The sequence below is a fragment of the Panthera pardus genome, unplaced genomic scaffold (genome assembly GCF_024362965.1).
Source record: "Panthera pardus isolate Hobbes unplaced genomic scaffold, ASM2436296v1 HiC_scaffold_15, whole genome shotgun sequence".
Lineage (NCBI taxonomy): Eukaryota > Metazoa > Chordata > Mammalia > Carnivora > Felidae > Panthera > Panthera pardus.
This window is the reverse complement of record NW_026526710.1, coordinates 50,830,315-50,842,970: the sequence shown is the minus strand read 5'-3', so window position 1 is coordinate 50,842,970 and position 12,656 is coordinate 50,830,315. Positions and strand designations below refer to the sequence as shown.

General features: G+C 43.8%; 1 protein-coding gene across 2 annotated transcripts in view; it reads right to left on the bottom strand.

The window, feature by feature from the left end:
* Window positions 1–3,673, bottom strand: part of MAPRE2 (microtubule associated protein RP/EB family member 2) — a 158,626-nt gene extending 154,953 nt beyond the window's left edge. The window contains exon 1 of one of the 2 annotated variants that reach the window (XM_019465418.2): window positions 3,613–3,673. Coding sequence is in view for 1 of the 2 variants with exons in the window: in XM_019465417.2 (XP_019320962.2) it covers window positions 2,123–2,146 (24 nt within the window). In the remaining variant the exon portion in view is untranslated. Of the gene's footprint in view, window positions 1–2,122; window positions 2,267–3,612 lie in introns of those variants that run through there. The other variant, XM_019465417.2, reaches the window with a different exon arrangement.
* Between the last annotated feature and the right edge of the window lie 8,983 nt (window positions 3,674–12,656).

The window sequence follows — 12,656 nt, the reverse complement described above, 5'->3', positions numbered from 1 at the left end:
GATAATGTTCAGCATACACAAATAGCATTCACAACACAAAAAGTATTATGCTCTGTGCTATGGGAGCTGCAAACAGAAAGGCTCCTGGGAGAGAATACCAAGCAGGGGACATAGGGGCTAGCAGAAATTCCAACAAAGTTCTGTAGCTGATAATATTGAATGCTTGCTGTGTGCCAGGCACTGTTGTTCCCCCTTAAAGAAACAGAATGGGGAAGGAAGCAGGTAGACTCAGTCATGGTGATATAAAAGGTAATGAAGAGAGGAGTGGTATAAAAATTGAAGTTAAGAGTAATAAAAATAAGAAAAATAAGTTTATTGACAAACTGCAGGAGGCTTAAATACAGAGAACAAACTGAGGGTTGCTGGAGGGGTTTTGTGGGGGGTGGGGGGGGTGGGAAAGGCCAAATGGGCAAAAGGGGCATTAAGGAGGCCACTTTTTGGGATCAGCACTGGGTGTTATATGTGAGTGATGAATCACTAAATTCTATTCCTGAAATCATTATTACAGTCTATGTTAACTAACTTGGAGCTAAGTGTAAAAATAATAATAATGATAATTTAAAAAAGAAAAATAAGTATACTTAATAACCTATGTACATTAAAAACTTTTTTTAAATGTTTATTTATTTTTGAGAGAGACGGGCAAAGTGCGAGCTAGGGAGGAACAGAGAGACGGAGACACAGAATCTGAAGTAGGCTCCAGGCTCTGAGCTGTCGAACATGACCTGAGCCCAGGTGAGACACTAAACTGAGCCACCCAGGCGCCCCCTAACCTGTGTACGTTTTGAAACAAGTTATCTTATAAGGGTCGTGTCTTAGGGATTTTTTTTTAAAGCAAGAAATCATTAATAGCAAACATATTCATGCAAAATGTTAGGTATAACCATTTCTATTTAAATAGACCCTTTAATCCACCACTGAGCATGTGATCAAACAGTATTTGAGTTTTCTATACTCAAAACTTATGCACTGCTAATTCATCCTCTCTACTTCACATATTTGAAATAACCCAAACCAGTTCACATTCTCCAGGTTTGTTTGTTTTTTATATGCATATGTCTTCCACCAAGGTAATTACAAGATGTCTAGTTGGTTTTGTGTTTCCTCCTCTAACAGGAGAGCGCATTATAATGAAGCAAGTGGAACAGGGTGCTGGAAAAGGAACCAGCGTCTACGAGCAAACATATCCTGATCAGATATTCAAACACGCTTTCAAAGGAGTGGAATAGTGCGCGTCAAAAAGCTACTGGATGTAATTACTTCCTATTCCCCGGGGGCTCCGCCTTAGAATGAAGTCTGCTGACTCACCAGGCTGCTCCCAGTTAGTTTCTGCTGGGTTTCCCCACTGCCTGTGCACGTGAGTCATCACGGGGAATGAAAGTTTCTACCGGCTCCTTAACAACCATGCAGAAACCAGACACTGACAGAACTTCGATCTTTCCAATAGGAACCGGACCTAAGGCAAGAGGGGGTGAAAGATGATGTGGCAGGTGTCACCGCCAGCCAAGCCGCCCGGTGACAGTCCCCGCCCTAGGGCGTCTGTGGGCGGCACTCCAGTTCCAGCTTCTCCCCCGCCCCCACCCCAAGTAGTTAAACTGGCATCTTGTCTTGCAAGCCTTGCAGCTGCTGGCCACTGAACTCCTTTGCGTCAGTGTTGCTCAGACTTTGCTCCACAATGGGATTACCTGGCGATTAAAGATGAATAAAACAAATAACAAACCCGATGTTTGGCTCTCATCTCCAAACAGGCTGATTTAAATGGGTTGGGATGAGATATGGACATCAGGATTTTCCAAAGCTTCCCAGGTAATTCTAACAGACAGCAAAGTTTGGGAACCTTTGCATGGAGAAGGTCACTCTTCCCATGCAAGTGAAACTTACCAGTTAAACATCACTAATGACCACCTGGTGGCCTCCCAAACCATCCTGGAGATCTAGTGACACACAGCCCCTGATAATTTAATTAGTTTGGCAGCCACAAAGAACGCTAGCAAAGCAAGGGGGCATTTTCAGAAGAGACACTGGCTAGTCAAGGACCATCTTCCCTCTTAGCTTACCAAAAACTTGGCTACATTTAGTGCTCAAGAGAAGCGTCTCAAATGTTGCTATTCTTTTTTGTTACCTTTTGATCTCTGCTCTGTTTCATCCCACAGAGTCTTGCTCCGCAAAGCTGTAAGCCTCGGGTCCTCTCAGATTAGAAGCAGGTGCTGCGTCAAAGCACAATCAAGACGGTACTGCACGCTTCACTTGGGCTGGGACCGAACCGCCGCCTCTCAGCGCGGCCCCAGGGTAGATACTATGCTAATCGAGAAAGTTCTTCCGTCTCCTCGCTGGCGGGCGGGTGCAGGTTTGAACACTTAACCCTTGATTTTACGTGACTGCATTATGGTGCGTTTAGTGACTTCCTCTTGCTTAGCGGGTCTGGACCACGTTCCATGTTTTTGGAAGAGAGGACGTGAGCAAGTGCTGGCGAAAACCCGCAGGGAGGGGACAGCAGTGTCGGCTGGTGCCAAAGTGAAGGGATGGCTAATGTTCGGAATATTAATTACTCCACGCGCTACTGACCCAGCGAAGACTAGCAGAAGGGGACTGGGGGTTAAGACAAAGGCTCCTCCTGATCAAATGGCTGCAGCGCCCCTTCCTCCGAGGTTATAGCTCTGCCTTCTGCGCCAGGCGGCACTTGGCAAGGCACTGGCAAAGTGACTCAAGGGGTGGCCAGATCCACTATCTGAAAGTCTGCATTACCGAACGCTCCAGACTCAGAGGGGAAGGTCTTTCTGTGCCCACCCCTCCTTCCTGCCCTTTGTGGGATTTCTGGGCTTCCGCGCAACCCTTCTAAGGGTGGACTGAAGAATTTCCTACGGAAGCAGAGTGAGGAGTCGCCGAGTAGCCCTCGCCCTGCGCCCAGGGTGATCTCTGCAGAAGAACCCGTTGGGGTCAGAATAACAACCCGTTCTCATTTCCCCAGACCTGGCTCCCAGGTCCCGGGCGCCAGGAGCACCAGCGGGAGCCGGAGTTGGAATGGGGAGCTGTGGGGTTCGCTTCCGCCGGAGGGCAAGCACCCGCGGCGGCGGCAGGGCCGGGGGTCTAGCGTTTGATCCCCAGCAGGCCGGCGCCAGCGCGCTGCACTTCCTGGTCTGCCCGAAGTGCGCTGCCCCTGCCAGCTCCCTCGGTTCTCGGTCCCTGCGCCCCAACTCTGGCGCCTCCAGGTCTGCGCGCTGCGGGAGCGCACCCCCAAAACCCCCTCGGCACCAGCGCCAAGTGTCCGCGTCCTGGACAGTCCCGGCCCTCACCCCAGAGCTAGTCCACTTTGCTTCTGCCAGCGTGGCAGCCCGACTCCCTCCCCTCTTCCCCGGTGCGCAGCGCTGGGGCTACGAAGAAGGGGTGCCGCTCGCTGGCGGGTGCACATCCCCGGGCCGCGGGGCCGACCCCTGCACAACTTCTTGCAGGGCACCAGGGACCCCGGGGTCCCGCTGGCTCCGCGACCCGCAGACTGCAGCCCCCCGGCGGCGGGAGGTGGCGCGGCCAGCGCTTGGCCTGGGAGGGACTGCGCCCGGGCAGGAGGTGTCGGGGTGCGCCAGGGCGGTACCGCTTTAAATGCACTTGACTCACCTGCTCCGGCGCTGTCGCCTCCTTCCTCTACTGACAGCTGGGGGCTTTGTTTTCTCCACCCACCAGGCCGGGTGCGCTCCGCCCCCACTGCCGCACGTGACTCGCCTTCTGCCACCGCCGTCGCTCGGCTCGTCCACCCTGGAGAGCTGGCCGCGCCACCCTTTTCCAGGGGTGCGGAGTGAGAGTAGAGACCCCAGCCGAGCACAGGTCGCGGCAGGTCCGATGTGACCTGTCGGCGGGCTGGTTGGAAGGTTGCGCTCAGGTTGGGGCCCTTGGAAGCCAGAGCAGGTCACTTAGGATAAAGTGCCAGCCAAAAGAGCAGGACTGTTGGGCCCCACCAAGAAAGAGGAGGCCAGCGCTGCTGAGAAGAGGGGTCTTGAAAAGTACCTGTAGTAGTATTAAGTACCTGAATTAAGTACCTGTAGCTGGGGGCGTGCTTCCGTTTTTTTATACCAAGTGTTTGTACTCCTACCTGGGGAACAATTAATACTAAGGGGCAAACTAATTTGTCATGAACATTATTAATCAAACCAGGCAATTCTAAACCGAATAATACGATAACTGCATTCATGGCACATTTTATTGAGGTTTCAAATCTTCTTTTTGGTGCTGTTGATATTTGGATTCTATTTGGAAAACGGAATCCAGGCTGGAGAAGCTAACTCCAGATTATTGATGTGGGCACCGGTCCATTTGGAACAATACTTGTTTTTAATGAAATGAATTGAGAAAATGTTCTGGCTTCAAGACCCGGCTCAGTATCTGCTGCTTTTGGAAGTGTTCCTGACCTTCGCTGATCTCCAGTGTTTGAGACTCAAAGAACCTGTTGTCTGAATCCTTCCTTTTGCCCTTGGAGAACACATACATTACTTCCCCCCTCCCCACCCCCTCCTATTGGAACTCAGGGGAAAGTTTACCTCCAGCTCTGGAAACATCCTTTCAAGTGAAGTCTGTATAGTGGAGTGACTTAGCACAGTGAGTCCCAAACGTTAATGTGCAGACAGATCACCCCAGGGCCTTGTTTAAACCACATTCTGATGGATTGGGTCTGGAATTGGGACTGATACTCTGAATGCCTGGCAAACTCCGAGGTAAAGTTAGTGCTGCTGGTTTGAGGATCACACGCTTGCTCTAGCAAGGCTTAGAACACTCACTTTGGCATTGGCCTGCCTAGTTTGAGTCCTGACGCATCACTTAATAGCTCTGTGACCTTAGGCAAGTTTTCTTAACAATTTGAGCTCCCCAAGCTGTAAAATGGAAATACTCCTAATATCCACCTCCTAGGGTTTAAGATTAAATGAAAAAAAACCTGTAAAACAAAAAAGTACCTTGTGCCTGGCACACGCACCTAGGGTTCAGAAAATGTTAGCTAATTAACTCTTGGGGTCATCCTTGCAGGAGCAAAGCTGGCACAAAGCTGAACATACAGGGGGAACAGCAGGTACAGTGGGAGTGGAGGCAGCCAGCCTAGAATGACCGCAGCACCCCATAGTGTGGAGCCCCGGACAGATGTGTAGAAGAACAATCCTGTTGAATAAATGGAGGACTGTAATGCAGAGCAAGTCATACATGTTTAAAAGTTCTGTTTCTTCTGTAAAACTTTAAATCTTGATAAATTAGTTCTGGGACATTGAATTAAAAAATCATTTGCTTTTTATTACAGATAATGTCCAGCTGCCTGTCACATGGGTAATCTATTTTAATATCTGAGAGAGTAAATGGATTGTTAAGGAGTAGTACATTTTTTATCCTCATTAAAAACCTTGAAATTTAAATTTAAATGAATTTATTAATGAAGATACGGTATTCTTAGCTCTCGAAATGAATGGGTATTGTCATCAGAGTTCTCATGTCTCTCTTGCTTGCTGCTTCTCTCTCTAGCCCTAAATATGAATGTTTCCTAAGACTCGTTTGTGTGTGCGTGTGCGTGTGTGTGTGTGTGCGTTTGCTTTTTATTTTTCTCACTTTTTCTGTCATTTCCTTTGGAAATTTTATTCATGCTTAATGTTCAACTTTCAGGTGTATGTACCCACATTCTTAGCCTGTTTCCCAGCCCCGTTTCTGCATTACCAATCACCTGCGAGGCATTTCCAACTGACTATCCCACCAGCCTAGAAGTTTCAGTGTGTTCTAAATTAAACTCCTTCTTCTCATAAAATTGATACCTCCTAAGGAATAAATCAAGATAGTAATTTGCATTGAGAAGCCCTCAGTGTTAATTCAGGGACCTGGCAAGGGTGTAGGACACGCTGTGGGATCATTCCAGTACCTTCCTATTGCCCCCAGCTATTTCTCAGAGACTTGGCCTTCAGTAGTGACTGAGGCAGATTCATCCTATAAACACAGCTTACTGGTGTAACAGCCACATAAACAGCTATGGGTTGCTGCATAAATGGTGATCAACGTGACTTGAGCTGGTGAGAAAGTGCATCAGTCAGGGTAGGCTAAATTATGTTGCTGTAACAAACACCACCAAAATCTCCGTGGTTTAATACAATGGAAGTTAATTTCCTGCTCACGCAAAATCTCCAGGCAGCTCTCAGGGTGACTCATCGCTCTAGCCCGCTTCCTTCCTGTGACTTAGGGGTGTGTACTTAGAAATAGATGGAAATGTAGACATCTTGGTGAACAGCAGTAATATCTACCATAGGGATCCATTTAACACAGGGGGCTCGGGGATAAAATTAAATGGAAAATAGGGTAGTGACAATAGAGGATGAGCAGAGATTGCCAGTTTGAGGAAGGTACCAAGTTCTGTGAGGAGTCTTTGGAAAAGCATTATTGTTCTTGTTATCATACAATATAATTATGTAGGGAGACACTTTAAAAACTTGTGTCTCTGCCTGTCAGGGTCACCTTATCACTTAACCAAGGTCAGTCTACTCCAGGCATTGATCATCCAAAGTCTTGTGTGACACAGGGGCTCGGAGATATCTTCCATGTTGATTATATCCTAGGCGGCACATCAACCATTAAATAAGTAAGGTTACATCAACACAAGCAAATTTGCTACTTTTGCTGACCTTGATGGTCACTCTCTGCTTGAGGGTTGAATACGTGTGTGTGAAGAATGGAATATTTCAGCAGGATCAAATTGTCCCATGTTTCTCCTACGATTGCCTGAATCATGCCTTTGACATATTCAAAGGAATGTTGAAATGTAGCCTAGTGAGTAAATATCAGTGTGAGAAAAATAAAATCATGGCTTTCAATAAGCTTTGGGGCTTCTTTCTCCAGAGAGCAGAGTTGACATCAGCTCAACTTGCTTCGTTCATCTCCCCACACTTCACACGCATAAAAGAGATAAAGCACTGATGAATGCTATAAGCTCTAGAATGCTCTACACACACGGGTTATCATAACGTGTTGCTGGGCACTGAGCAGTGCTTTGGATCACAACAATTGTGTGTTGTCTCTGCTCACATCTATCAGTGGCACTCCCTTTAAAACGTTTGCCTCTCATAAAACTGTTCCCAAATAAGTATTTTTACATAACGTCAGCATCTTCCTAAAGCTAATATTCTGAGAGCCTCAAACACACGTTTCCACAAATGTTGAAAATGAGGAATTAGAAAGGAGAAGCAGAGCTTATCAGTGAATATTTTAAACCGTTTGCTCAAATCCTTCTCATTTTATCTGATTTATTTTTAGCTCGGAGCCCTTGCTGAACTGTAATACCTCTTTAAGTATAAATCTTAACCTCAAGAGATATGCTACAGTGAACCACTTATAAATGTATCAGTTAGACCATGTAAGACTGAGATGGAGGTGTTCATTACTGAGATGTGATGGCATTTATCAAGATGAGTAGTGAAGGTGGCACAAGATGACAGCTTGGCAGGGATCGCTGCCTTGTGAGGACCCTAGTGTTTAGTTACAGAGTAAATGTTGAAATAAGAAACAATGCCACCTTCGAGGCACTGCATGAGCTTTGAGTAAATATTGGTGAGTTGGCTAGAAAGTATTCTGTAGGTAAAGTTAAGGAAGGAGCTTAAATGACTCACCCAAGTCCCAATTTCTAGTTATGTCCACTAGCAAAAACTGTGTCTCCATAGCATAATACAAAATGCCAGAAGGACAAATACACTCATTATATAATATACATTGGTGTATACATCATAGGCTATGTTTAATGTAGATCAAAAGGAACAAAATGTTACCCTGACTCATACAACACTGTGTGTTAGAGGTGTCCATGATTTTATAGCAGATTGAAAAAAATCCCTCATAGAAGGGGTGCCTGGGTGGCTCAGTCGGTTAAATGTTGGACTTTGGCTCAGGTCATGATCTCATGGTTTGTGGGTTTGAGGCCCGCGTCGGGCTCTGTGCTGAACTCTTGCTCAGAGCCTGGAGGCTGCTTTGGATTCTGTGTCTTCTTCTCTCTCTGCCCCTCCCCTGCTCACGGTCTGTCTCACTCTGTGTCTCAAACAAACAAACAAACAAACAACAAACAAACAACAACAAAAAAACAAACATAATTACAAAAATTTAAAAAAGGAAAGAAAGAAAAAATCCCTCATATAAAATAAGTTGGACATGAATATTTTTATATGCTGTTTAGAACAGATGTAGACCAGTTGTAGAAGGATCAACTCTTTCTGGATTCAGTATTTTAAACAAAAGACAGCAGATAAAATTAATTTGTTGATTAGTAATTATCTCTTAAGTGGTGGAGTTATCTTCAAACTTACCTGTTTGGTCTCTGAGACCAAGAGATGAAATCTGTTTAAGTTTCCTGTTGTAGCTCCATGAAGCCCCAAATGCTTTGATCCCCTAAGGGACCAAGGGGATCACTGCCAACTCACTTTGGGACCCTCCTGGGACACAGTATAGCCGTGTTTTTAATGAATTCCTTGGTTATTAAACATTAGCGTGACAATTTTATTTTCTTTGCCATTTCCCTATATCCTGTCCGTGAGTTGGTCAGCCAGTGTGACAATATCAGGAAATTGATTCCTTGCATTTCTTTAGAATCTTATTTCTAATGGTCTTTGATTCATCAGCAGAAATTTGCTCATCTTTGGCCTTTCTAATTTTAAAATTGCTTCAACCTTTTTAAGTTGTAATTTATTCAACAGTTTTGTGATGCCTTCCTCTGGGCAGTCACTCTGTTAGGTGCTATGTTTCCCCAAATGGTCTTTGGTCTTAAGGGCCTTAGAGTGTAGGGAACGATGGACGTGTGCATAGTGTGGCTTGAGGCATATTAAAAGTTATGAATATGGCACCTGGGTGGCTCAGTCAGTTAAGTGTCTGACTCTTGATTTCAGCTCAGGTCATGATCTCATGGTTCGTGGATTTGAGCCCTTCAGTGGGCTCTGTGCTGACAGCACTGAGCCTGCTTGGAATTCTCTCTCCCTTTCTCTGTACTCCTCCCCTACTCTCTTTAAAATAAATAAACTTAAAAAAAAATAAAAGGTATAAATAAAATGCTAAGAGAACACTGGACAGTCAGGAAGAAAGTCAGACAAGGGCTCTCATTTATGTTGGGTCTAGAAGGATGAAGAAGAGTGTACCAGGTGAGGATGGCTTGGGGTAAGGCAGAGTCTGTGGGCATATATTCCAGAGAAGGAATGTGAAAGCAAATGACGACTTTAATGTGGCTGAAGAATAGGGTGTGTGGAATGGAAAGGTCAGTGGGGTAGACAAGAGAAGGCCTGGTGTGTCCAGCTGAGATGTTTAGATGTAAGATATTGGCCAGTGGCCTCCGTGTGGGGTGAGAACACTCTAGAGTTGTGTGAGGTGATATGCTGGGTGTGAGAAGGAAGGGCGAAAACTCGGATGTCTATCTATAATATGAGAAGGGACTTAGCGGCATATGGATTGACATTGGTGCTCTTGCTTGATCTGCAAGTCAGACAGACAGAGGGACTTACCAGGTGCAAGGAATTGTGAGGGAGGGGTTGGGATCCAGCACACTGAGGGGGTGTCCCTAACCTCCTTACTCATTCTCAAAGCAAACTGCAATTTGGTAGTAGTTTGTGTGTGCTTGCGTAAGTGCATTTATGTGTATTGTCTCGTTTGACTAATCTAAGACTCAAAAGATGGATAAATGACTTAAAAGGATTAAAGGTAACATGAATGATACAAACATTAGTGGGTTTTCACAAAAGCCCTTGCAAAATTGGTAGGTGATTTTGAAAAACGAGTATCGTAATTTCATAAGCTCATCCAATGATCTACTTCCTGTGTTTGTACATGTGGTTCTCTGTGAGATGTGCTATGTGGCACAGCCAGCCATCAAAGCAAACATGGAAATAAAGTGCACTTGGGACCAGGTTTCAAGTTGCTTTATCACAAGGCAGTAAAACTGTCTAAAAATGATGAAGTGTTTTCAACCACATTATTCTCACTAAACAGCATTTTAGTGATAACAGAATATTTTGCCTATCATTAATACATGGAATATAAAATAGTGTATATTTCATCTTTACCTCACCCTTTAAAATGTCAGTTTTATGTTTTCTAATGTGTATAATATATTAATGCAGCAGTTGTATATCTATGCTGTTTACAAATGAATATGCATGTGTGAAATAAGAAACGTACTTAGAGGAGTGCAGAGGCAGAAACAAGCCAGAAAAGGTGTCAGAGCAAAGGTGCCTATGATCAGGTTTGTTGGTACCACTGGGGCATGGAGGCTGTTCTGGAAGTTCACTCAGAAGGTTAGTATCCTGATCTGGAGGAAAGCTGGTGAGGACCTGGAGAGGAGAGATCACCAAAACCTTCCGTCTTTGGTAGGAAGGGATGTGTGTGGTGGGGGAGGGGAGGGAGGGAACAACATTGGGGGCGGGGAAGGGTTTGCAAGTCTGCAGCTTGCCCGTCTGGGTAGAAGGAGAAACCATTGCTTGAGATGAAGAAATGGGATATTGAACAAGATACAGAGTTCAGTTTAGGACACATTAAGTCAGAGGTGCCCAAGGGATTCCACGGCGATGACTAGAGGGTGTTTTAAATATAATTCTGAAGCTCAGGAGAGCTGAGAGATACAGAGTTTATAATAGCTTTAATTTCTCCATCTGCAGCCCTTCCTACAAGTGCTGGTCTTAAAATACACCCCTTCATCTAAGACAAATTAACACAACAGCTTCACATTTATAATTATTTATAATAAAATGAAAAAAAATTAAGAATCAGCTTACCAATGCATAATGGGAAGGCATCCCTCAGCAGACGCTCTTAGGATTTTAATTGGGCATTTAGATGAATTTTGCATTCTGCTGGACCTCTCCAGAAGTGTCTTGTCCTTTGCTGGTTTTCTGTGCATACTGTTTTGGTTCTTTCTCAAATGTTATCTAGACTATAGTTTGTTATAAGATAGTCACTCTTTTTCATACTACATTCTATCTTTTCACACTGGAAACCTTGTTGTTCAAGCCAGACATCTATTTTTTCTTATTGTATCAGAGCAATTGGGAACGTTTCTGATTCTGTTGTACACGTGTCCCTTCTTTGGGAATCACAAGCATTGTGAAACCAGGGCCACCGTCCTCTCTGTGTTGTTCATTGACCGACCTGTCAAAGCATATTCTTGCTAAGTTATAAGGATGCTTTTCATACCATGCCATTTCCCCCAATTCCTTACCTTGCACTTACTAAGAATTACAGATAATTTACCTGTTTAATTTTCAGACTCCTTATAATTCTATTTGTTTTTAATTTTAGTTTTAGTTTTTTAGTTTTTGAAAGAGGGAGAACAGAAACGGGAAGAGAGGTAGAGGAGAGAGTCTCAAGCAAGCTCCACACTCAGCATGGAGTCTGAGTCAGGTCTCGATCTCACAACCATGAGATCATGACCTGAGCTGAAATCAAGAGTCAGACGCTTAACTGGGTGAGCCACCCAGATGCACCCATACAATTCTATTTCTGACCATTTATCTCATGAATAAGATTTTGTAATTAATACCAAATAAGTATTTATTTAAAATTTGAAATTTCTTACAGCATGGTCTTGTGGCAGCTCATTATTTAATATCTCAAGCACTTATACATTGTCTCCTTTATTAAAATGGAATTAATTTTAGTGCAAAGACATGTCTCTGCCCACTAGAATGCAAGCCCCATGAGGGCAAGAATTTTTGTCCATTTTGTTTCACTTTTCTATTTTTAGTGTGTAGAACTGTGTTTGGGACATGACAGATGATAAAGAAATATTTTTGAATAATCAAATGAATACATAAATAAGCAGAATGGAATCAGAAATGTCTCAATTGAATTATCTTTCCATTTTAAAAATCTATATAATTATATTATATTATATTATATTATATTATATTATATTATATTATTTCTCTGTAATTTAGCAACTCCATTAATTTTATTAAAAATTCAGCTTAATATACATTTATTAGGAGACAGTTACTTTCATACACAACAAATTTTAATTTTTCAGCATCTAGGAGAAAAAAATCTTTTAATCTTCTTTCAGCTTATAGGTTTTCTTAAGACTGCAAATACATCTTACGGAGTCCCCCAGCAATATTTAGGTAGGAAGGTTTAAGTTTAGTCTTAAGATTAAAAGCTAGCATTCATAAGGAACAGTTATTTCCAGAATATGGCAAAAAGGAAATAAATAAAAGAGAAATCTATAAAATATATTGAAATAATAGAACATGAGGCCAAGAAATCAATTTCTTAAAGATAATAGCTGCCTGTACCAGAGAAGCTCTCAGCATATGGTACATTTCAAGGCGTTGCTAAAATTGCATTTAACCACATCCACGAACTCATTCTTGCCATTACCATAACCATTTCGCAAAACGTTTTTTCTCCTCATCTAAAGTCTGAGAAGAGTAATTGGGAAAAAATGCCACTTAACTGTCTCCGAGAAATCCAGCTGCTGGGAGCTGTCATTGGCTCTGGGGACTCGGACAAGGCCCCCTGTCAGTGAGGATAATGATGAGGAGTGAGATCTGCGGTGGGAGGAGAGTCAGGCCCTGAAACTCCCCAGTCAATTGTGCTTTGAGAAACACTAATGTGTTTTGCCATGCTACCATGTGTCTCTTTGTTCTCCAAGAACGTCCATTCTGTTCACCACTCATGAGTGC